The sequence below is a fragment of the Protobothrops mucrosquamatus genome, unplaced genomic scaffold (genome assembly GCF_001527695.2).
Source record: "Protobothrops mucrosquamatus isolate PMUCROS unplaced genomic scaffold, P.Mucros_1.0 scaffold42, whole genome shotgun sequence".
In the NCBI taxonomy this organism is placed as follows: Eukaryota; Metazoa; Chordata; class Lepidosauria; order Squamata; family Viperidae; genus Protobothrops; species Protobothrops mucrosquamatus.
In genome coordinates this window covers 273,085-298,615 of record NW_015386424.1, presented here as the reverse complement: position 1 = coordinate 298,615, position 25,531 = coordinate 273,085, and the positions used below count along the sequence as shown (strand labels likewise).

Below are 25,531 nucleotides of genomic sequence, written 5' to 3'. Positions count from 1 at the left end.
CACAATGGGAAGAGTCAGGATATAGAACAGCATAAGTAAAGAACCATGGCAGCAAATTTATCTGCTTATTCTTATCAGTGAGCTAATTTAGGAAACTAGTTGGGTATTAAATATAATAAGAGAAACCAGAATTCATAAGTAATCAAGGCTTTGATACATATTCCCCACACCAGAGGTCCCCAACCTTTTGGGCACCAGGGACCAGTTCCATGGAGAAAAGTTTTTCGGTGAACCGGAGGGTGTGTGGTTTTGTGTGCTGCCTGCATCTTGCGGATGGGGCTTTGCTTGTTTGTGCGGACCAGTTGCTGGCATGCGGTGGCCCGGTACTGGTCCACGGACCAGGGGTTGGGGACCCCTGCCCTACATCTTAATTTCTTTAATAGGTACAGAATCCTTCTTCTAAAAGCTTTCTTGCTAAGAATGTACAAGAGTCCTGATATTCGCATGAGCCTGTACTACAGAAAGTGAGATATATGGTAATAGGGCTTATATGTCTTGGAAACCAATATAAAATATGTCTCATCAAAATGAAATAACTAATTAACTAATATTGAGATTGGTGTTGAGATCTGTCTATTGTTCATCTCATTTACAAGGAGAGGACATAGCGTTATTATCAGCCTTCCCCAAATTGGAATCTCCAACTGTTGCAAATCCGAAATATTCTGAATTCATTCCGTATGAAAAAGTGATCCCAGAACCAATGAAAGGAAACACATTAGAAGATGCCAGATTAAATCTTGGGTTTGTGGCAAGCATGCATCCTACCATGGTCTTGAATGCTACCCACAAAACACCAAGTTCTTGCTGAATTTTAATTTTCAATGGGATGGCCAAAGAGATTTAAAGTACTTGGAAAATGATGACATTAACTTTATTCAGTCAATGAAAAAGGGATTTTAAGCTTTTGTTGTGCCCTTGGTTCTCTTTTGGTCTACCCCACAAATACCAGCATGGTTCTTGGAAACTGAGAACTTCCGTTTTAAACAGTGTGGTCTTTAGTTCCTCTTTGTTGTCCACTCTTCAGTAAAACAGCAGCAATAAATAAATAGAAGTAAAGAAATAGTTTCTACCTTAAACTGTTACCTAATCACATACCTGTTTTGGAGTATTTTTCATGATCTTTCAGAAGATGTTCATTCTTTCTTGAGTTGGGAAGGAAGGCCTTAATCTTTTCATTTTCCGCATTAATTGCTTTCTGAATTTCTTCTACTTCTGAGCTCTTTGTTATAGTAACTTTCTGTAATTCCGCTTCTATTTCTTCTTTTTCATTTTTTGCATTCTGGCTACTTTCATCGTCTTCATCATCAAAATCATCAAAATCATCTTCATAGTCCTTCAGAAAGATAATGATCACTTTTTTAAAGAGTACAAACAAGTTACCAATTTTAATAGAGTTTTTCTATTAAAAAGATGATCCACAATACACAATTGAGCCCAAAATTTATGTTATTAAATGAGAAATTTATTAAGTGCATTTTGCCCCATTTTATGACTNCATCATCAAAATCATCAAAATCATCTTCATAGTCCTTCAGAAAGATAATGATCACTTTTTTAAAGAGTACAAACAAGTTACCAATTTTAATAGAGTTTTTCTATTAAAAAGATGATCCACAATACACAATTGAGCCCAAAATTTATGTTATTAAATGAGAAATTTATTAAGTGCATTTTGCCCCATTTTATGACTTTTTTCGACACATTTATTAAATGAATCACTGCAGTTCTTAAATTAGTAACATGGTTGTTAAATGAATCTGGTTTCTCCATTGATTTTGCTTGTCAGAAACTCAGAAAAAGGATCACATGACTCTGGGACACTGCAACTGCCATAAATATGGGTCAGTTGTCAAACATTGAAATGTAAATCATGTGACTTCGGGGATGCTGCAACGGTCATAAATGTGAACCATGTGTCATGGTTCCGACAGAGACAAATAAAGCAGAACTCTGAGGCTTGGAAATTCCTCAAAGAACATGTGTATTAGTTACAAAGTATTGGCACGATCAAAAGTGAAACCAAGCCTGAAATTCCCACTAAAAAAATCCCAGTTACAAAGTATAATGTTCTACCCACAAAACTATGCCATCACTACGTTTCCCAACACATTCATTTGGCGGGCTTTCTTATACAACGTCCAGTCCCTGATCCTGGGAGTTTATGACCTTGGTTCCCCTGGGACGGAAGATTATTTTGACTAGTGAAGCACCTGGGCAAGCCCCCCTTCCCTCTGTTCTATGTGGCAATCTAGAATGAAGAGAAAGATGGCTGCAGCCAGGCTAGGCTCATTGAAGAGTTGACACTATGGACGTAAGTCACTTTTTTCAGTGCTCTTGTAACTTCAAACAGTTACTAAATGAACTGTTGTAAGTCAAGGACTACCTGTATGTTTTCAACAGTAGCAGTCCTATTGTTTTCTTTATGTTGATTAGTATATTAATATTAAAAGTTTTTGAGGATTGCTATATAATCACATGCAATCTTAATATAAACAACTCTAATAGAAATCAACAGGTATTTCCTGCAATTTTGGAGTTTCTGTAGAAATCTTGCAAAATTTAGGGAGAAAAAAAATGTCAAAATCTTGTGAGATTTCAAGCAATGATAAACTCATGTTTGGATAAGATGCTATTTTAAAGACATTGATGCTCAAACCAGGGAATTTTTACAATATTAAGTGAACCATCATTTCTTTTGGATTTAAGTTACAGGGCCATTATTCCATAGTGCCATGCCTTCCAAGTTTTCTCTTTGTCTTACAATGGGATTTAAAAGGATGGCTGCTCATTATTCATCACCAATAACAATTATGAAACTCTTCTAAAAATATTTGTGCGGTATACTTTCAAACAGATGAACATGCTGGATTTTAACAAAGAATCCCATTTTGAACAGCAAAATATTTTTAAGTACAGAGCATTCTCAGAAAATTTCACTATCAACAAGTAATCTAATATGGAAATCTGTATAAAGAATTATACAGGCTGGCTTTGTCCTGAAGGCAAAGTTAGAACTCACAGTCGCCTAGTTTCTAGAATGCTGCCTCAGGCATTCATAAATTATTGAAGCCAGAAATGTTGTCATCTGGAATGGAAATTATCCTTTTCTTATAATATTTGGGTGATCTGTTTTTAGCCTCTTCAAATGTTGATGTTCACACTCACCTCAAAATCATCTTCATAATTTACAGAATCATTATAATCTTCACAAGAGGTTTCCTTTTTCAGTTCCTTAAAGTAATAAGAATAAAAAAGAGCAGAATTAACTCCTGAAGTAGCAGGGGAACAGAAAAATATGAGTAGAATTTATTTCATAATTTTTTTTGGGAACATTTGCATTTTTTTAAAAAAACAATAGAATGGCATGCAACACTTACATTTTCTCCACCTTCTTCATTTCCTTGCATTTTGAGATGTGGTGCTGAGGAATCATCAGTCTTGTGGTGCTAATGTATCAATATATAAAACAACTGATAAGAGAAAAGCATTGAAATGTGACAGTGAACTTGAATAACGTTAGATCTTTGTACTTATGTTTTTATCTCTAATATATTCTAATATTCTATATTTAAACATCCCTATCTGAAAGTCGTTTACTTGAAATTAAGGTAAACTAGATTCAGTAAAATTATTTTGTTCTCAAGGTATTTATATCCCAATTTATTTGGCTACAAAATCAGAAGGATACAGTCAATTTAATTTTATTATTTATCTACAGCAAAATTTTGGCTCTCCAATTATAAGCCTTAAAATTTCAGAATACTATTTTTTTTAAATTAAATTAATCAAAGCCTAAAGACAAAATCACACATCAGCAAAAGAAATAAACAGAATTCAACTTCCATTAGAACTTAAATGAAGTATTTGAATTTTTAAAATGTGTAACTTTTGCTGTGCTTTCTTTTGATTTGTAATTATATTCTTTTCCTAATTCTTTTTGTTCTGTTTCTTCTTTGTACTGTAGCATTATCTCTTCCAATAATATTCCTTCATTTCAAATGCCAAATAAAACTTTCTTACCTCTCGTTTTCCAACCTCCCTTTCACTTTTGCCATGTTTCTTCATTTTTTCTTTTGTATTCCTAAAGAAAAAGAGAATTATATTGAATTAACCATCAAGCAAGTATGGTTCTTATAGAAAATATATGTGCTTTATATATTTAAAAAGAAAAATAGGATTGGAAAATGGATAAGGGATTTATCAATTGTTATAATACAAAACCTGTTATTTATGACTCTTTCATATTGTGAGAAACACCATTGTCAGAATAACATCAAACTAATTTTCAGCACAAATATGTGGTTCACATTCTAGTACTAATACGGAGACCATTTTTTTCATGTTCAAACATTTCAAAAAGAATTATACAACTTTATTATTTAGCAGCATAAATAAAGGAAAATTAATATCTATACTTTTAGACAGTTTCCAGTAGGTATGACAGATCAACCTTTACAATCACTTTAAAAAATTAACATGCTTGAATATTTTTATTTCATTTTTAGTTAATATCTTTTCAACAAAATTTATTTTTTAAGATTAAAAATATGCTCAGTTTTTGTGACCAGAAGCCATTCATAATTTTACTGCAAGATTTATATCAGGCAGATTATCTCACAATTAAAAACATTGTTCAAAATATCCTTACAGTCTAGTCTGTAAAAAAAAGGGGAGACGGATAAAAGAGCAGCACTATGTAACTGTGAGTAAACTTTCATTTCTTTTAAACAGAGAATCTGGTGAAGCAAATATTTTATAACTTCAAATGCTAAAAAAAGACAATTATGATATGATAATCAAAATATTTAAATAAAAGATGCTGTTGTCTGGAAGCAAATATACAGTATTTATATTATGTATGTATGTATGTATGTATGTATGTATGTATGTATGTATGTATTTTTTATTTGTTTATTTATGTATTTTACTTTATCTTTGGTATTTTTATAAATAAGGCAGCAAAAATACTTAAAATTGTTTCCTCCTATCACCTAGCTGGCTTTCATGTCCATGATGGAACTAGAACTCACTGTCTCCTGTTTTCTAGGCAAAACCTTAACTGTTAGATCAAACTGGCTTTGCATCAATTTATACAAAATTTATTCCAAATATATAAGCTCTTTCCAAAGCAAGGATTTTAGCTACAGTGGTTAAGGTGATGGCTGAAAAACCATAAGCTCTAGTCCTACTTTAGGCATGAAAGTCGGCTGGATGATTTTGGGCTAGTCACCCTCTCTTAGTCCATCCCATATCATGTTGTTTATGGGCAAAATGGAAGGCAGGAGTATTAGATGTGCTTGCTGCCTTCAATTTATATTTTAAAAGGTGGAATGATAACAATAGTAATTTATGACGATAATTTGAATCTTATTAAATTGCAATATCTTCCTATCTCAAGTCCTTGGGAAGGACTTGATAGGTAAATAAAAAATACCAAACCCAGTCTAAACATCTGGGCAACTGTGCAACCAATCATAATAATTTTTTTAAGATCTCTCACTTTCTGGATCATCAACCAAAATAAGACAGAACCCACTAAAATGCTCGTGTTGTATTGAAAGGCCTGCCTTTGAATATTCTTGGGGAGACTATGAAAAGCAAGGGAAATTGGGAAACTCAAGTTGCACAATTTTAAGGGGATTTAATGGGAAGTAGGTTTTGCTGTTCAGAGGGGTTTACTTCATAGGAATGGCAGACCATTTTCAGCCAGAGCACCCTTAATATTTAAACAGCATACATGCCTTTCATGTGAATGGCGTATGTCCTCTTCATCCCTTTTCCTTTCATTCCTGTGTTCTCTGTGCTGAAAGTAAGCAAACAGTACAAAATGGCATTATAGAATTCCGTATTATGGGGTATTTCTTCCCTTATTGTTTTTATACTCTGACATGTTATTTTAAAACTCCATTCAGTAAAAACTAGCAAGTAATCTTAATAATCAGTAAACCTTGTGGTCTCTCTTCTTTTTTTCACCTTCCTCTTCCTCTCTTTTTTTTCTGTTCTCCTTGTGATATCTGTCCTCATGGTGGTGGGAACGCTCTTTATGTCTCCTAGATGTATGATCTTCTTCCCCCTCTGTGGAAGACATGGAATTTCTTGATTTCAAAGGCTTCTCTTTTTCTTCCACTGCAGAGGATTTGTGCTCTTTCCTCTCTCTGTGTCGCCTTCTCTTTTCCTTATCTGACTCTTCACCCTTGGGTGATTTGTGTCTCTGCTCACGTGCTTCATCTCTGTTCGCTGAAACCTCCTCTGAACTAGTTTCTTTCTGAAGAGGGGGGGAAAAAGGAAATTACAAAATGTTCAAAAGCATTTTAACAGAAAGGATTGAAATACATTTTTTTTATTTATTTATTAAACTTATATATTGCCCATCTCACCTAGGGGTAACTCTAAGCGACTTACAACCAATAAAAGCAAAAGGTTAAAACATTAAAACAATAAATGTTAACACTAAAATTAACCAAAATTAACAAAAATAGCAAGAAAGAGAGCAAGATGAAGAGGAGGATGAGGTGGAGTCTTATCTCCATCCATTAACCACCTCCAGTAGGACATGCCCTCATTGCCCCCATTTATCATAATAAAATATAAGCCCCATTTATTTCAATGTTTTTCCTTTGGTTCAATTCTTGGGCACTACCTGGACAAATCCCTCCAATTTTTTGTTAAATCTTTTGGAGTGATTTGCCCTTATCTCCTTCCTAGGGCTGAGACAGAGTGACTGGCCTAAGGTCTCCTAGCTAGCTTTCTGCCTAAAGCAGGACTGAAACCCTCCCAGTTTCTAACCTGACGCCTTAACCACTTCACCAAATTGGCTCTATTTATTTCAATAGAACTACTCAAATTATCAGTCTATTAAGTCTACCATGCTAGCACTAGGAAAATAGAACTGTAATAAAATATCCAATGAAAGAAAATTGATTTTCCATAATTTCTTAGGGCTAAGACCAATTTCTTCAAATGCCTCACTTTGCTTTTTTGCTGTTCTGAAAATTTTCTTTCATTTACAGTGATATGTTATGCCAAGTCAAATGGATGTTAAGTCTACAGTAAAGAAAATCAAAAATATATTGTGTCCAATGTGATTTCTGGGACTGTGTCTATAAACACTGTTTCAGTTTTATCTTATGGTACAATACATTGCTTATTATTTTTATTTGTCTTACCTTTCTCTCTGAATGTTGCTTTCTTTCTCTTTCTTCACCTTTTAGTTTTGAATGATCTAAAAATAACACCTCCAAAATTTAGAAGATTGCCTTGAACCTTACACACTCTACTGTATTTGATAGATAAGATGTAAATTATAACTTCCCAAGAAGTACCTGAAGTTTGTTCAAAAAAGAGATACCTAAAAATATCTAACTTTTTGACAACTTTCTCTATTTTAGGACTGGCAACATGAGGTCCTTCAAATGCATTTTTACACTCCCCCCCCCCCATATTAATTCCAAGCAGCATAATCAATTGTAAGAGATGTTGGGTTTTGTAGTGTAAACATCTGGAAAGCATCAGGCTACTAACTCTTCATCTTTTTAGTCTACTATCGAAAAACAACTTTTGATGACAAGAAAATAGATAATTGACTGAAAGGGCCCCCAATTCATTTTCATTTACAAAATAGGAAGAGTCAGATCATTGTAAAATAAGCACATAAGCAAACCCACTCACCAGTGTAATCCCTGCTTCTCCTCCTCCTCCTCTCATGATCTTTATCCCTTTCCCTATAAGTCTCTACACTATTTCGTGGTAATGTTTGGTTGGGTTCATCTTTCTTAGGTTTCCTGTCCCTCTCTTTACCACTGTGCCTTTCACCACTTCTTCCAGAGATATATTTTTCTTCTTTGGCATCTTTTTCATGATTTACTTTAATTTCTCTCTCTTGTTCTCTAGGTTGATCTTTCTCTCTTCCTTTGTCTCTTCTTTCCTCTCTGTGCCTTTCACTTGATTTAAATCTTGTTCTTTCTCCTACTTTTTCTTTTAATTTAACTCTGTCCTTCTCTGGATCCTTCTGTGAAGCCACTTTGTGGCCGTCATGATCATCATCATCATTTCTGCCTCTGTCTCGTGGTTTTCTCTGATGATGCCTCTTGTCTTCAGACTGACTATTGGATCGAGTTACCTGAAAAAGGCAAATATTTTTATGCAACAGTTTTAGTCAATGAAGTTGTATATTTTCTCTATTCTGAAAGACATCTGCAAACAAGAAAACTCTATAATCATTGCGTTAAAAATGGCAATCCTTATCTATATGGCAATTGTGATAGGAAATAGCATGGATATCCCTATAATTTTCCTCTTCTTACACAAGTTCTGAAGTAGATATAACAAAGACTGATTTATTGGGCACTATTTTTTTAGATGTTGTAGACCAGGGGTGTCAAACTGCTGGCCTGGACACATCACGCGGAAACCGTGCCCACCCCATTGCCGACAATGGCAAAACAGTCCCGATACGTCGCGCGACGTCATGTGACATCAGAAGTTTGACATGTCTGCTGTAGACAATTAGGAGTATATAATTCTAGTAAAGATAGCCCTTGACGTACAACTACAATGCAACCCAGAATTTCAGCTGTAATTTCTTGTGATCATGAAGTTATTGCAGTCATAAGCTGAGGCACTATGTGACCAAACTTGATTTTACACCCATTTTTACAACTTATAAAGTGAGTCACAGTAATAGTTAAGCGAGGCACATGGTCATTATGCGAACCCATTCTCCTGATGGGTATTTTTTTCCAGAAATTTGCAAAAAAAAATGTTGGATATTGTATCCATATGACCAGAGAATGCTGCAACCATTGTAAATGTGAGCCAGTTGTCAAGCACCTGAAATAGGATCATGTGACTAAGGGGGTGTACCAGTCATAATTTTGAGGATGGATTATAAGTATTTTCTAGTTAAGTTCATCATAACTTTGAACAACAGTTAAATGACTGGTCCTATGTTGAGAAGTTCCTGTACCTCCGAGTCAAGATCAACACAGTAAAAAGTTTGGTTGGGCACAACTACAGGAGAAATGCACAAAGATAATGAAAAACACTTTTAGTTTTTCAGGGCCAAGAAACACACTTGGTTTTCTCTGGCCTGAAAGTGAAAAAAGAAGTGGACCAAGTCAGGATAATGAAATTAAGCCTCATTTTAATTTATTTAGATTTAAAAGCAATTAAAATTTAAATATATTTAATAAGTTTTCTTGTTCATAATATATTTAATACTCTTCCTTTTTATTATGTTAAAATATATCATTTAAAACAACTTTTAGATATTTCCTGGGATCTGGGGAGCAGAGTCAGGTTCTGCATATCTACTGTAAAATAATGACAAGGAATAATGATAATGACGTTTTCCGAAATACTGTAACCTCTCAATAAGCAATTTAGTACATTAATATTTATGCTTCCAGCATACATGTGAGAAAGTAATGACTGATATACTTACATTTTGAGATATAATGTACTAAATTATGGATTGCTCTTAGGAATTAAGCTCTGAGAAGACTAGGATTTTGTATTCATCCTTCCTTTCACTTCTCACACAGCAATTAGTATATTGATTAATAGTTGAAAAGTTCACAGCTCTTTGGAATCACACAAAGTGGGTGGGACATAACTCATATATACATTCACTCACATGTACACTAGCTGAGTTCACATAAATCACTAAAGCATATATTTACTTAACAAACCATGGTCAAGCAAATCATGATTTGGTATATATGTTGACCTCAGGATTGCTCAAAGTGAGGGCAGGCCTTCTCTGCCATTCCTAGCACTCTGTTATATTCTAAATATATCTATTCTCAAATAAATAATATTGAATATCATTTTCAATTCAGATTTTTTCAGAAAGTCAAAATAAACTGTTTTTAAAATGTTTAGGTATTAACATCATACTCATATTGTTAATTTATTACTCTTTTATTTTTGCTGCCCTCAAAGTAGTCTTGACTCCTGAAGTTATAAAGAAGCATTAAATAGCAAATATACGCAAATAATATATTAATTTCAAATAGATTTACATACTCATGATCTTTCAAAAGAAATTTGTAACCTGACACAAAAATCTGATATTCATAGAAACAAGGAAGTAAATCCTCTTATGACATCCAAGCTCTTGGGCATGCCTCATTTTTTTTAATGTATTTTCTACCAAGTAGTTAATAAAAAGTTAAGGTAGAATTATTGTTCACCTTAAGATGCTTTTTTAGTTCATCTGATTTCCAAGTGTCATCTTTAGTTCTTTTCTAAAAAGGAAAAAAAAGAAAAGAAAATATGTGCCTCACTTGGAGAGTAGATTAACAGTTCCCGAAACTATAACAACAGTTCAATTTCCTTTTAATTTTTGCTATCAGCATCCAAGTGACAGAAACATGGAAAAGCCAAGGAATTTACTTAGGCTGAAGAGAATGAGACCTCAATACAATAGATTGTTATAGAGCCATTTTATTAAATAGTTTATAGCATGGGTACAGCATTTTCTATTCATTCTCCAAAAGGTGCTTCGGAACATGCAATTTTTGAATTTTGAAGGACTGGGAAGTTCAAAACAAAGTTCACTCTCAGAAAAATTTGATGGAAGGTGCCATGGCAAAAAAAGGCTCTCTTCAGTGGCTGACCACCAGCACTCCTTGGCTGATGGTATTGCATGGGTAAAAACAGGAAACCATTACTGTATACTATTAAGAAGGAAGTACCTTAGAATGCTTTAGAAGAGTCTAGCTGGAATCAAAAATTGGCATCTTATCATTATCATATTATTACCTATCTAGGAAAGCCATCTCAGTGAAATCTACTTTTGAATCTATGATATACTGAACTGCACTTAACACTAAATTATGAACTTTTGAATAGATCACAATTGATTGGGTATAGTGGACATACTATAAATCAGTGTTTATAGTATGTATAAATCACTTGGCAGCTATAATTTTATTTATTTATTTATTTTATTTTATTTTCATAATTTATATGCCGCCCTGTGGACTTAAACTCCCAGAATTCCCAAATCAGCACATGCTGGGGAATTATGGGAGTGGAAGTCTACACATCTTAGTTGCCAAGTTTGAGAACACTACTGTAAACAAATACTGTGGGTTTGCTTATATGATGAAAAAGGAAGGTAGACTTTCTTAAGCAAAAAAAGATGTTTTCCAAAACACAGCCTTCTAGACTTCCTAAATTCATTTACCATATTAAGGTAAGGTATTGAGGTAGTCCTCAATTTATGACTACAATTAAACTCAAAATTTTCTTACCACAGTTGTTAATTGAATCACAGCAATTGTTAAGTTGGTAACATAGTAGTTAAGTGAATCTGGTTTCCACATTGACTTTGCTTGTCAGGTCATAAATGTGATCACATGACCCCAGGACAATGCAACTGTCATAAATACAAAACAATTGCCAAACTTCTGAATTTTGATCACGACCATGGGCAATGCTCCAATTGTCGTAAGTGTGAAAAATGGTCATAAATCACCTTTTTCAGTGCCATTGTAAATTTGAACAGTCATTAAATGAGTGGTGTAAAGCCAACTACCTGTAAGTTTGGCAGTGATGTGAACAGATTACATGCAGCCATATCCCATTCATACTTGCTCAGAAATAAATTCTGCTACGTCTATCTGGCTTAATTCCAGATACGTCTATGCACCTTGACAAAGAACTAGTTCACGCATTATGCTAAGCCACGGTATGCTTAACTATATTTTATCAAATAAACCAAGAGAGGCTGAATTCACCGGCTATAGATTAGGATTCACGGTTCAGCAGAGGTCTTAGGGCAGATTCACACGATACTCCCATCTGGTAACAAGTGAATCACGGTGGGAGTAATGCGTGGATCCCGCTAGTATTACGTGCAAGAGATGCGCCGCGGGACAGCAATGTTGATTTTGGTTTAGCTTTGCCCAGCCTGCGGACAAAAGTCGGCCAGCTTCCTCTCCCCAGGCCAGGCACCGCAAATGGAGCCCTTCCCGAGCAAGCTGCAAAGAACAGGCCCTCCCTTTCCTCCGCCGCCTCCTTTACCGTGTTTGCATAAGAATTGCCGCTCACCTTATCGCCTTCCATCGCAGCCCTTCACGGTCGCGGGTCGTAGCATAGCCGGTGCCTACTGCGAGGCTTCGGACTCGGAAAACTGCAGGCCGCGGCTGCGTTAGGAAACCTAGGCAACCCTGTTGCAGTTTTGCCTGGCAACAAGTAGGTCAAAGCAAGATCATAGCCGATAGGTCGAGTCGATCCTGGGAGCCAATGGAATGAGCAAGAGGGGGACAAACGAGGCCGTCGACCGCAAAGGATTCCGGGAAATGAAGTAGTAACTCTCTCTAGATGGTTTTTGGAGTTTGAAGAGAAATTGCTAAAAATCCGAAAAGGAATGCTCTGATAGTTATTCGGGGGGGAAAAAATGGATCCTTCTGGCGCTTATAGCAATAAGGCTTTTTTCATATATATATTTGGACAAAATAATCATATCAAATATGCAGTTTGAATATAGTGTTTACTCTTAACTGTAGGACTCTTTTATCACTGTCCGTTAATGTCTACAAAAAGAGCTTCTTTCATAAGTCTCTCGGGTGTAATTTCCCAGTTTCAGAAGTTTGGTTCCAACTCCAAATTTAGTATATTACTGTTATAAACACTGAAATCAATTCAATTGGAACTTGCTTAAGTGCTAACCCATTGATTTAATGGATTTTGCATCATTAAAATCTAGTCCAGAGAATAAATAATTATCTTGAAAAGAATCCAAAAAGTCCAAAAATAACAAACCACTTTTTAACCTACTGTATGGTACAGAAGCAACCTTATTATCAGTTCACGTTTGAATAATTTTGTGTATAATAATCCCATAACTTTAACTAGGACAACTAATAAACGGTCCACCTTACTCACAAAGTGACTTCATAAAACAAATCAGTTCAGAATTCTCACTTAAGATGCAAATTATTAGACTGAAATTTTGGACACATTACATGGTCCCAAATCTATATTGATGGGAAAGATGGAAGAAAAGACAATACCAGCAGCAAGGAAGATGGATGGACAGTGGTCTTGGGTATGCTAAGAACGTGGGAGAAGAGAACTATGAGAACACAAAGAGTCAAAAGCAACTTGAAGGCACATAATCAGTCCATCATTGTGAGCCCCAGATTTTGCATTTCATAAAACAAGGGGTTGGGGAGGGGCTGCAGTCTGATACATTCCTTACATCTGATTCCCTGACAGTTTTTTTTGCTGAAAATATTGTTTACATTTTGTGCACAAAAACATTGTTAATCACAATCGCAAGGGTAAAAGATGGAGACATCCTGTAGCAAGTACTTATGAGATAGTGGATTCAAATACAGCTGTCTGAACTGATACAGGAGGGTTAAAAATTCCATTATAATGGGAACAATGGATTGTCATATTGCAAAGGAAAGAAATATTTGGTTTTACAAGTCATGATATTTAACTATTTTTAAAAAGTCGTGTGGTGAATGCTAAAATTAGTAGCCATTGTGGCACAGTGGTTTGAATGCTGTCTTGCAGGCTGACTCTACTCACTGCCAGGAGTTTGATCCTGACTGGCTGAAGGTTAATTCAGGCTTCCATCCTTCTGAGGTCAGTAAAATGAGGACACAGATTGTTGGGCACAATATGTTGACTCTGTAAACTGCTTAGAGAAGGCTGTAAAGCACCATGAAGCAGTATATAAGTCTAAGTGCTATGCCAGTGATGGTGAACCTTTTAGAGACCGAGTGCCCAAAATTCAACCCAAAACCCACTTATTTATTGCAAAGTGCCAGGGTCGCATCAGCATTGTGGTGCTCTCAGGGACAGTGGGGGGGCATGGCCACTGGGTGGGCATAGCTGTGGTGGTCACAGCTGTGGTGGTCACGTCAGACTGGGTGGGCATGGCTGGGGTGGACGGGCTAGGACCAGGCTGGCGGGGACCAGTCCCTCGCCATCTCTGGGGGATCCCCAGGGGGCCAATTCAGCTTGCTTGCTCACTTCCTGCCCCATCACTTCCAAACGCCACATGCTCGCTATTCTGGTGAACTCTGCTGGGGCAATGGCGTGCGTGCCCACAGAGAGGGCTCTGAGTGCCACCTCTGGCACACGTGCCATAGGTTCGCCACCACTGTGCTATGCTATTGCTAGTTATGTAAGATTGTGACAGAAAAAATATTGATTCAATAATCTGAGTTTTAATTTCTTCACTTGGAGCAAACTAAATGCCTAGGCTAGTTCTAAAAACATAATCCCATTTTCACTATTTTTATTTACTTGCAGTTATTACTTTGTTTTACAATGCATTTGTATAGATTTTGTTTTGTGAGAATCCTGCCAACAGTTAAATAAAACTTGACAGTGTGTTGTTGAATTCATCCATGACATCAATAAAGCAATTGCTGACCAAGAGCATTTTTATTTTGCTTTATGAATACATGTGCCTTTTTATCTGTTTTTAAATTAATGTTAACACAGCTACTAAGAGATTATTTAAATCTAGATAGTGGTATTAAAAACAGTGTAATACACTATAAACTTCATACATCCATTATGTGACTTTTTTGCCATATAAATTACAAATTAATTAGTTTGTAAATTTATTCCCCTGCATCAAATTAATTATTTGGTATTATAAACCTCCAGGGAAGAGAATTGTTCTAAGTAAAACCCAAGGATTAACATGAATAAAAATAAGTTGAAAAATGTAATTTGTATGCAGATCCACAATGGAATAAAGGATACATTAATTAATTAGATAACCATTTATCTGGGGATTCATTAAGCCTTTCTGAATATTTTGAATCCAATTTTCCTCAGCTGGTCCCCTCCAAATATGTGGAAAATATTTGCTTGCTGGCAGATCTGGGAATAATAGTCTTAAGATATCAGGGTGGGTGGGTGTTCAAATAATGTGTGAATTTGCTTTCTTTTAAGTCACAGTTTATTTATCATAGTTTGTGATATAAATCAGAATAGCTGGAGAAGAACAAATTTAATAGTGTAAACTAAACTGATTGGCTTTGTACCCCAAACTAATTAAAAACAACACTGCTTACAGCCAACAATGATTGGCTCATGCAACCCTTCAAGAATAAAGTGTTCCTCAAATTGAATTGACTTTCTTGTAAGCAAGCATTTCTACTAATCATATTTCTTGGAAATAACATTGAACTGATTTGCCAAAGCCTTATCTCCCGTGCAACCAGTTATTGCTTATCTTTCTGAGATTAGGCAAAAATTGATAATTCTGCCACTTGTTGCAGGTTCACACTGTGTTGTGAAGCACATAGTAATCAGTTACATTTTAGCCTATCATATTGTGTGGATTCTTTTGCTGCATCCCCTGAAAGCAGAAAATCAGCTTAATTAATAAATTTATTATGCAATTATAGCTAGGAAACCCCCATATTGGACAGAAATATTAGCAAGCCAAGAGGTTATGACAGGGAATAATAAGAACCACCAGGAGACGCACTTACTAGTTGCATTCATAAAAGCTCAGTGATTTGGGGCCAGTTGTTCCTTCTCAGCCTAATCTTTTAAACGTTCATTTTTCACTTTTAATTTGTAAATTTTAACTGTGTTCTGTTTTTAAGTGTGCATTTAATTATGTTTTATATTGTTTTATTTTGTTTGTAAACTACCCATAGTCACTTATGTGAGATGGGCGGTGCAAAAATTTGAGAGATAGATAAATATAATGAAGATAGGTATAATAAACAATCTCCTTTATAAGGCGGTTGTTCTGAGAGAAAAATAGATCTTGCATTACTTTTAGACATTCCAATTAAAATGATAATCTCCAAACGAATTACATTATATTTTAAACAAATATGTGGTGGATGAGAATCTACTTTTTTTAAACTTCACAATGGATGCATATGCCCCCGCAGTGGTGGGTACGATATAGGCAAGGGCTGGGCCAATGAGTTTCAAACCTGGAAAATTTAAGGTGTGTGGACTTCAACCCCCAGAATTCACCAGTCAAATCTACACTTCTTAAAAGTTGCCAAGTTTGAAAAACACTGGGCTGACCCAAGAGAATGGCCGTGTTGAGAAACAATCTAATGCCAGTGCAAATAAACTTACATAACGCACAGGCTGCTTAGGGAAAGGCGGGAGGAAACTGTCCCAGGGAGAAATGCCTACCGTCCCGATCGTCCTAGAGAGAAATTCTACGTGTCAGTTCCCCCCTCTAACCTTGGTAGCCCCAGCCTCCCCTCTCCCTCGTGAATGGTTCACTCCGAGCCCGTCAGCTCCGCCTCCCTCAGAACCCGGAAGCGCGTACCCGAAGGAGGGGCGGGATTCGGCCGTGGTTGTCCCTCAGCAACTGCGAGGCGGGAGCTGGGAGGGAAGGAGGGAGATGCGTGGAGACGCCTCCGCCAGCCCCGTCCGCGCCCTCCCTCGCTTCCCGTCCTCCGCCAGCGCCTCAGCGGCAGCCGCTCCACAGGAAGGGACCGTAGCCCCGCGGAGAGTATGAGTGGCGCAGGGGCTCAGCCGCCCCCGGCCCCTGGGGCCAGCCCGGGAGGGCCCGAGGGCGATTCGGAGCTGCCTCCGTCGCCACCGTCGATGCTCAGCGTCGATTTGCCGGGGCTGTTGTCGCAGTTCGCACGGAGTTTCGCGCTGGTCTTTCCCATCTACCTGCTGGGCTATCTGGGGCTGAGCTTCAGCTGGGTCCTGGCCGCCTTGTTATGCCTCTTCTGGGTGCAGCGGCACCGGGGCGGAAAGAGCTCCCGCCTGGGCCGGGCTCTCGCCTTTCTGCAAGACGAGGAGCGGGCGGTGCGACTCACCGTCTCCACGGGAGACCTTCCCGCCTGGGTGAGTGAAGGGGGGCTGCTGCTCCAGCGGCTGGCTTTCTCCGGTTCCCTGCGGCTTGTCTGTGGGGAGTGACCGGCTTCCCCGAGAGAAAGTGGATCCGGGTTTGAGCGATCCTGGAGGGCTACCCCGGCGTCTGCTCCCCCTAGCCACTTCGGGGATGGTTGGGGTCGGGCCATAGAAAACCCAGCCCAGTTTGAGCCTCAAACCCAAAAAGTCGGGTTGATTGGCTAAAACGTGGTTCGGCTGACCCAGCAGAACAGCCTCGGTGCAGATACAGCCACGCTTTTCCTTCGGCTGGCTTCAACAGGCTGGTGGGGGTTGTTGGGTGGTCATGCAAAGAGGGTGAAAGTTGCAGTCTTTCCCCACCTATTGAATTCCTACATGTGTTGGAACTTATTTCCTGGGGGTTGAAAATTATGGCAGTCGAAGTTCAACGTGTCTGGAAGGTTTGCAATTAGGAAAAGCTGGTTGGAGTTAAGCTGATCCACCGCCCTGCTTTTATGGAAATGAATCTGTCTCTCTGAAAAAGTCTTTGCTGTCACCAACTGTTTCAAACCCCTGTGGATAGAAACCAGGTTGGGTTGGGTGGTTCGGAGTTTTCTGGACAAATAGCTAGGTGCGTCTGGAGTTTCATTATTTTATGAGATGTAAGGGGAAATGGATTTATGTATTCTTTTTCTCTTATGTCTATAAAACAACCATTTAGGTGATTGAAATAGTGCAGGGCCCTGACCCACTATGATATATTTGATTGCATTTAGAAATGAGGGTCACACCATGTGCTGTTACTCATGCTTTTGGCAGTATCTATTTCCTTCCTGATAAATAATGTTTCCTCTGGTTATCTTATTGTTTACAGATCAAATACAAAATGTTATTTCTTTTGAGTCCCTTAAGAGCACTAAGGCGCCCTTGAACTATTGCCTGATATGTGTCATAGGATGTGAAATTTGTCTTGGGATCTTGAGATTTATCTACACACCATATAGTATACAGTTGTAAGCCACCCAGAATCAGTTAGCTGAGATGGGCTACATAAATTGAATAAATAAATGCATGAATAATGTGAAAACTTTGCCCTGTTAGCCAACCATGCCAAAGAGATGTTGACTCTGAAGTTGTGGAGAAAGGAAATGGACGTTATTTTTAAATGCACCACATTCTTTGGATGGCATCTGTTTGATCTCAGCTACCTGGCTGTTTATCTGCATATTAGCACGAGCTTCATAAGATTTCTGAATAACTGTTTTTATTCCAGATGAGAGGACTCTTCCTTTCTTCCTTCTTTTAGTATCTGCATGAAATGTGAGTAATTAGTGGGTGTGTCTTCCCAAACAGTCACTAGGAATTTTATTGTGTAAGAAAAAGTTCAAGAACTGCTTTTGCTTTTTTTAAATATTAAAAGATTATAAAAGATTAATACAACTTCAGTATGACAAATGGGTTTGTTCATGCTATCTCTCATTAAAGGGTTGGGAATTGTTTACAGTTAGGGGCAGCATGCTTTTTTTTTTAAAAAAAATGTTCAGTCATAGTGAACTAATGAAATTCTCTAAGTGAAGCCCAATGAGACAAAATTCTAATGTTAAGAACAGCTACTTTCTCTTTGAAACACATCTTGTCAAAAAAAGATATGAACAAGATAGATTCAAAATGTGATAAGTAGCAGCAGATTATCTCTGTAAAGAAGGAGTGTCTGGCTAGCTTTGGATAGATATTCATGTTTTATATTTTACATGTGTATAAAGAGAGGGAAATAAAAATATTTGGTTAGCAGTTCTGGTTGAGAACAATAGTGATCATAGCCCCTCCATAAGAGGTCCTCGTGTCACTTCAAAATTGGTTCCAGAGCTCTGATCGGATGAGGTTGTTTTAAGAGCTGAGTCATGTTTTTGCTTTCATTGTGTTTATTTATTTGGAAGTAGAACAAAGCTAGTCTTTTTTCTTTTTCAATATTAGAATTTTATGAGTGGTTCGTATTCTCCTTGATCTGAGGTCTGGTCTCTATACCTATACCTCACAAAAAGCTTTCTAAGAAAAATCAAACATAAACCATGGATTTTATTTATTATTTATTTATTAGACTTATATACCACCCTTTCTCCAGAGACTACTCTAGATGGCTTACAGTAAATTAAAATTAAAACATTAAAACAATAAGGATCATACATTTAAAATTCATTTAAAATAAAACTAGACAGGATGGCGAGGGAGGGAGCAAACGGAAGATAGGAAGGAAGCAGGGTGTTACTTACAGGTAGTTCTTGATTTATGACCACAATTGAGCCCAAAATTTCTTTTGTTAAATGAGACATTTGTTAAGTGAATTTAATCCCATTTGACAACCTTTCTTGCCACAGTTAAGTGTATCTGGCTTTCCCACTGATTTTGCTTGTTAGAAGGTTGCCTAAGGTGATCACATGACCTGCAACCATCATAAATACAAACTAGTTGCCAAGCATCCGAATTTTGACCACATGACCATGACGATGCTGCAGTGGTTGTAAGTGTAGAAAAATGGTCATAAATCACTTTTTTTCAGTGTCATTGTAAGTTTGAATGGTTACTAAATAAACTGAATGAATAAGTCGAGGACTACCCACTTCCAAAGTGCCACATCTCCATTGGGGCCCTGTGCTAGTTGGCACAGCTATGTCTTCAAGGCCTTTTGGAAGACCAAAAGAGTGGGGGCGGATCTCACCTCTGAGGACATGATATTCCAGAGGGTGGGGCCCACAGAAGAGAAGGCTCTTCTTCTGGACTCCACCAGCTGAAATGCCTTGGCTGACGGGGTCCATAGCATGCCCCTTCTGCTGGTGAAGGTGGAGGAGTCTAATCCCATTGGGATGAGCTGGCTTCTCAGATAGCCTGGCTCCATGCCATGCAGGGCTTTAAAGGTGATAGCCAACACCTTGAATTGGGCCCAAAAGCAAACTAGCAGTTAGGGCAGCTTGTGGAACAGTGGTGTAATATGGGCCACCGTAGGGCCTGAAGATTTGTCTGTGCAGCTGCATTCTGCACCAGCTGAAGTTTCTGGATACTCTTCAAGATTAACCCCATATAGAGCACATTGCATTAGTCCCAGCCTGAAATGATCAGAGTTTGAATAACTGAGCACAGGAAAGGGCACAACAAGTTGTGCAAAGGCTCTCCTAGGCACAGCTGCCATCTGCTCATTGAGCAGGAGTTGCAAGTGCATGAGATCCCCCAGATTCCTCATGGGTCTGTCTGGGGGGGTAGTTAACCCAGGATGGAAATGTAAACTTGAGTATCACCAGCATACTGACAGCACTTCATCCCATGGGGCTTCATGTAAGTGTTCAGAAGGAGTAGGAGAGTGTTGTGCCCTGCTGCACACAACAAAGGAGCATCTGTCCACTGGACCTCTCACTCTCTATTAGTACTGATTGGTACTGGTCTTGGAGAAGAGAACCAAAACAGTGCAAGACGGTTGCCCAGCCCCAAACCTTGCAGTTGACTCAAAAGGATACTATGGTCAATGGTATCAAAGCTACTGAAAGGTCAAGGAGAGTAAGGATGGATGCACTACTCTCATCTCACTTCCACTAGAGATTGTCTGCAAGTGTGACCAATGCTGTTTCTGTCCCATAACTGGGCATGAAATCTGGTTAAAAAGGGAAAGATGGGAAACAGTATAGAACTTGTCCAGACAGAAGGGGTAAACAGATTTTTTTTTAAGGAGGGGGGAAAAGATCCTGAAAATGTCTCCTCCTGTAGTGAAGAATTTATCACTGCTTGAACTCACCTGACTGCCACTGTCCTGGAGGCTTTCACCAACCAGGAAGAACAAGGATATAATTGACAGGTGGTTGCACTGATAGTACTGAAGACTCTTCCCTTCATCAGGTCCAATAGGACCAAACTGTTCCCAGTAACTGGGTAGGTGTTTTCCCCAGGCATCTCACATGGACCTGCACTACACATGGGTTCCAACTGGGAACGAATCTGAGCTATTCTGTCAGGTGTTCCACAGCTACATGGCTCTGAAGAAGAACTGACCTGTACGCAATCAGAGTGGATAAATAATGGTGTTTCACTGCTCTTATTGCCACAAGGTAGGCCTTAATAGTAGCTCTAAGCCAGGGGTATCAAACTCAATTTCATTGAGGGACGCATCAGCATTGCGGTTGCCCTCGGGGGGGGTGTGTGGCCAGGGTGGGCGTGGCCTACTGGGTGGGCATGGGTGGAGTGGGTGTAGCCTACTGGGTGGGTGTGGTCAGCTCTACATCATTCGCGTCAAGGGTGCCTGTGGGGGCCTGGGCAGGAGTGGGACAGATCTGAGGATCTCTGGCAGAAAGGGGTGGGACCAGGGCAGAGCCCATCAAGCCGGATATGTGAAGTAGGTGAGGGCCATTTGCTGGCCACTTCCAGGCGATGGTGCATTTTTTCATTCCTCACAAAGGGTGACACCTCCCTAGCATGCACCCAGGGGGTGGGGCCGACATGGCAGGGGCTGGTTCCTCGCTGGTTCCAGACGGTCTTGTGGAGCTAAGACTGAATGCCTTTCAGCATAGATGGCCACCACAAAATTGTACATTGGCTCCTGGCCAGCCTGGGCCAGGGCCAAGGCAGTAGGGGCCGTTCCCTCACTGTTTCCAGGATGGCTTCGTGGGCCACATGAAACCACTTTGCGGGCCACATCCGGCCCCCGGGCCTTGTGTTTCACATGTCTGCTCTAAGCCATGTCCAATCAGCTTCATCCCTCGTTTTCCTCCAGTGGTGTTCTAAGCAGTGTCTCTCAGTCCTTTTGAGAACCCGCAGCTTCTCTGAAAACCAGAGGGATTATTGGGAGCAATGAGTCATGAGAAGCTGCACAGCTTGATCCTGTCCAAAGCCTCAGTTGGTTTATGGTTCCAGGATGTGACCATGATTATGTGGCAAAGCCCCTGGGAAATCCCCCCATTCCCTCTGGAGCCCATTCAGTTCTGTGTCCCGAAGGTGCTATCCAAAACGTAACTGAACTTTCTTAGTGTTTTTTTTCTTGAAAAAGTTTAGCTTCTCATCCAAGAAGCTTCTTCAGTTCTTGGATAAGAAGTGAAATGTTTTTAAGGAAAAAAAAAAGCTAAGAAAGTCCAGTTGTCTTTTGAAAAGCACCTTTGGGAGAACCATGAGCTGGGTGAATGTCTATACCAGGGGTAGGCAACCTCAGCTCTTTTATGACTCATGGACTTCAACTCCCAGAATTCCTGAGTCAGCTATGCTGGGAGTTGAAGTCTGGGAGTTGAAGTCTATGAGTCATAAAAGAGCCGAGGTTGCCTACCTCTGGTCTATACACATTCAGATCCATCACTCGCCAGGAGCAGACTGCTCAAATGGGCCTTTAGAAAGTATGATTTTAATGACCTAAGAGAAATAGGAAGCTGTTACAGCTTCAAAACATTAAAGTGTTGTACCTGGCTGGGCTTTCTTAAAAAGGAAATTAAGGCTAGTGAATCTCAAACTATCAGTGAGGAAGAAAACGAAGAGACATTAAAAACATCAGTGTAGTTAAATAGGCAGCTTATGAAGGAGCTGAGGTTGAAGAAGATGCTTATATGAAATGGAAGGTAAGGCAAACATCCAAGAAAGCTCAGAAATGAGGTTAGGAAGGCAAAGGCAGAAAATAGCCTGAGGCTCACAAGGAAGGTTTCTTCAAATAACTCAATAGTAAGAGGAAGACAGAAGAAAGAGCTCAGTTCAAATGAGAGGAGAAATCTACAGTCCAAGGAAAGAAATCTTGACAGATGACCAAACCAAAAAGGCAAAGGAAGTCAGCAAGCTATTTTGCTTCTGCATCCAAAAGATATTTATTTATTTATTTACTTAATTAATTAAGTGAATTATTAATTAATTAACAGTAAATACCATTAAAAGAATGAGAGGAGAAGAACATTAAGTGCATGGGGAGAGTACCTGGGTCTTTCTTAATCCATGGTGATTTGAGTAGCATATTTTAAATCAATATTCGGAGGGAGGCTTCACGTCAGGAAAGATGTGATAAAGAAGCCATTTTGAATGTCTTCAATTTCCCAGATCTTGAGAGGTGCCTCCCAAAACAGTGAATTTGCTGGTGGAAGAACTCCTGTCAATGTTTGCAAGTCAGAGGACTCATGAAGAGAAAATGTGGTCCCCTTCTTCAAAAAAAGAGGATTCAGTAATTATTAACCAGTCAGCCTAGCGCCTAACATTAATATCTAGCAAGATTTATTTATTTATTTATTTATTTATTTTGATTTGTATCCCGCCCTTCTCCTTACCGGACTCAGTTGAGCAGATAATAAGCATATCATTTGTAAACTTGTAAAAATAGTGCTTTTATTGCTAATTGTCATCATGGCTTTTTCAAAAATAGGTCATATAAGAAAAAAATCATCTCCTTTGATAGGATAATTATAGTAGTAGAGTAGGACAATGCAATATATGTAATCTATTTAATTGCAGTCAAGATTTAAAATAATATTCTATCAACAAGCTGTTAAAATATAATTTGGATAGTATTATAGTAAAGTGGATCCATGATTGACTGACTAACTGCACTTAGAATCAGGATTAATTGCTCTACCTCAAGTTGGAGAGTGGTAACCAATGGCATCTCAAGGAAATATGTCTTGGAGCGACAAATCAACATGTTTACTAATGATCCAGATATGGGGATTGATGAGCTGCTTATCAGATTCACAGATGAGCTACAATTGGAGGAATCTGACCATCATCATTCTAGGGTGATAGAATAAGGTTGCAATCTAATCTGGAGAGATTAGGAAACTGGACTGAGAGGGAAAGAATGTCTTTTAACAGAGAAAAAGGTTAGGTATTACATTTAGAGTCAGTGCAGACAGAATAAGTAATTCATGGCTTGGAAGCATTATCTGCAGAAGAATTCCAGTATCTGAAGTTAAACTGAGTAAATGTAATCTAGTCCCCTAGCGTGTTAATTAAAAAAAAACCAGCATACATGAGAACAGGTTTAACTACTATCTTCGAAACTAATGCCAGGAGAGCTCAAATAGTCAAAGGTGTAAATATGCAAATACAGTTTTAATCATGTTTATTTGTGCACTCTTTATACAGTTAGTATGAGATGTTAAGGTGTGTGATATTGTCAGACAATACCTTGAGGAACTGTTAAATGAGAATGTTGAATTATATAATTGTCACCTTGTTTGCAGCCTATGATGGTATTCCTGCTTTATGCACGGCAGAAGAAAACAGTACTTTGACAAAATTGCTAGAAAGCAACAAATTAAAAATAACTTGGAATATACCACCTAGTTCTATTTTTATGTCAAATTCAATGTACTTTTCTTAAATGGTTATATAATTTATACATAAAAAGCACCATTATTATACTTTTTATTCAGCAAAGCCACCAGAGCAATTTGTATATATAACAAGACAACCATCTAACCATTGGGTCTTCCTTTGTCAATATTTACTTACCTTAAGAGATAAACAGAATGACCATTGGTGGACAAAAAACAGTGGAGGCAGGAGTGACCTTCAATTTCCTGTCAGCTTTCCATTGACTTTGCTGATGGGAAACTGACAGGGAACATTGGAAATTATGATCACATAACCAGTTGTAGCAGTACTACACTGGCCACAAGTTTGGGAATAGACTTTGTCTGAAGGACCTTGAAATTTCACTTCAAGGAGAGTAATGGGTCTTAGATTTTGGACACATTTTTTAAATTAGCACATTTGCAGTAGCTTGATTTAAACAATGGTTGCTTTGGAATCCATTGTTTTGGCTAACTGAAGGTTACAGACAGACAACACTGAGAGTTTTAGTAGCATTTAGATTAATGGGAAAAAAGAGTTGAATCCTGCCCCAAAAAGAGAAAGGATGTGAAGGGAGGAAGAAAAAATGAGCAGACTCATATTGAAGTTTAAATAATGTATATATCCACACTTAAATATATTAGGAGAAATGCAGAGTCGGAGAGGGTAATGTTTCAGCAGGGCTGGTGCAATGTATTTTTCAAATTATCTATCTGTACTATTCTTCCTCTACCCACTTCCAAAAGCGCTGCTGTGCTGCCTCATTTTGGCTTAGGGATGGCAGGTAGAGAAGGTGTTTGCTGGAGGGGTAAGTGAAGAAAACTGAGAATGCATCAAGGATGTTATTCTCCAAAGTGGGTTCAATTCAGCTTCTCAGCCATATTGGACAGGTAATATAAAGAAGCAGTCCTATATTAAACATCCGTGATCCAGAAAGATACAGGTAATCCTTGATTTATAATCATTCATTTAATGACGGTTACGACAGCCTCATAAAAAGTTATATATGACCTGTTCTCAAAGTTACAACCTTCGCACCACGCCACATCAAGTGATTGCAATTTGGGTGCTTGTTAACTGACTTGCATTTACAATAGTTGCAGTGCTTGCAATCATGATATGTGATCTTTCCAGCCAGCTTTCAACATGCCAATTCAACCATGCAAGCAAGGTTCACTTAATGACCACATGGTTCTCCTAAGAGCCACATGATTCACTTAACCGGGATAAAAATGGTTGGAAAATCTATTCCAATCATGTCACGACTCTGACTACATTGTTTAGTGACCAAAATTCCAGTCCCATTTGTGGATGTAAGTCAAGGACTATCTGTATTGGAGATGGATTATCACTTTAGTGATAGTGGCAAAGGCATCATTTCATACAGCACAGAAGACATAAGGGGGATTATGGCATAGCTAGATTAAATACT

General features: G+C 38.3%; 2 protein-coding genes across 3 annotated transcripts in view; one reads left to right on the top strand and one right to left on the bottom strand.

The window, feature by feature from the left end:
* WDR60 (WD repeat domain 60) overlaps positions 1–12,180 on the bottom strand; it is a 31,278-nt gene extending 19,098 nt beyond the window's left edge. The window contains exons 1-10 of the mRNA XM_015811487.1: positions 12,061–12,180; positions 10,197–10,250; positions 7,672–8,122; positions 7,170–7,225; positions 5,951–6,268; positions 5,745–5,806; positions 4,024–4,084; positions 3,381–3,449; positions 3,169–3,234; positions 1,099–1,336 (exon numbers count right to left, since the gene is read on the bottom strand). Coding sequence (XP_015666973.1) covers positions 1,099–1,336; positions 3,169–3,234; positions 3,381–3,449; positions 4,024–4,084; positions 5,745–5,806; positions 5,951–6,268; positions 7,170–7,225; positions 7,672–8,122; positions 10,197–10,250; positions 12,061–12,075 — 1,390 coding nt within the window. The 5' untranslated portion in view covers positions 12,076–12,180. The remainder of the gene's footprint in view (positions 1–1,098; positions 1,337–3,168; positions 3,235–3,380; positions 3,450–4,023; positions 4,085–5,744; positions 5,807–5,950; positions 6,269–7,169; positions 7,226–7,671; positions 8,123–10,196; positions 10,251–12,060) is intronic.
* Positions 12,181–16,551: 4,371 nt separating this feature from the next.
* Positions 16,552–25,531, top strand: part of ESYT2 (extended synaptotagmin 2) — a 60,263-nt gene continuing 51,283 nt past the window's right edge. Inside the window, exon 1 of one of the 2 annotated variants that reach the window (XM_015811486.2) lies at positions 16,552–16,818. In XM_015811486.2, coding sequence (XP_015666972.2) covers positions 16,570–16,818 — 249 coding nt within the window. In that variant the 5' untranslated portion in view covers positions 16,552–16,569. The remainder of the gene's footprint in view (positions 16,819–25,531) is intronic. The other variant, XM_029283248.1, reaches the window with a different exon arrangement.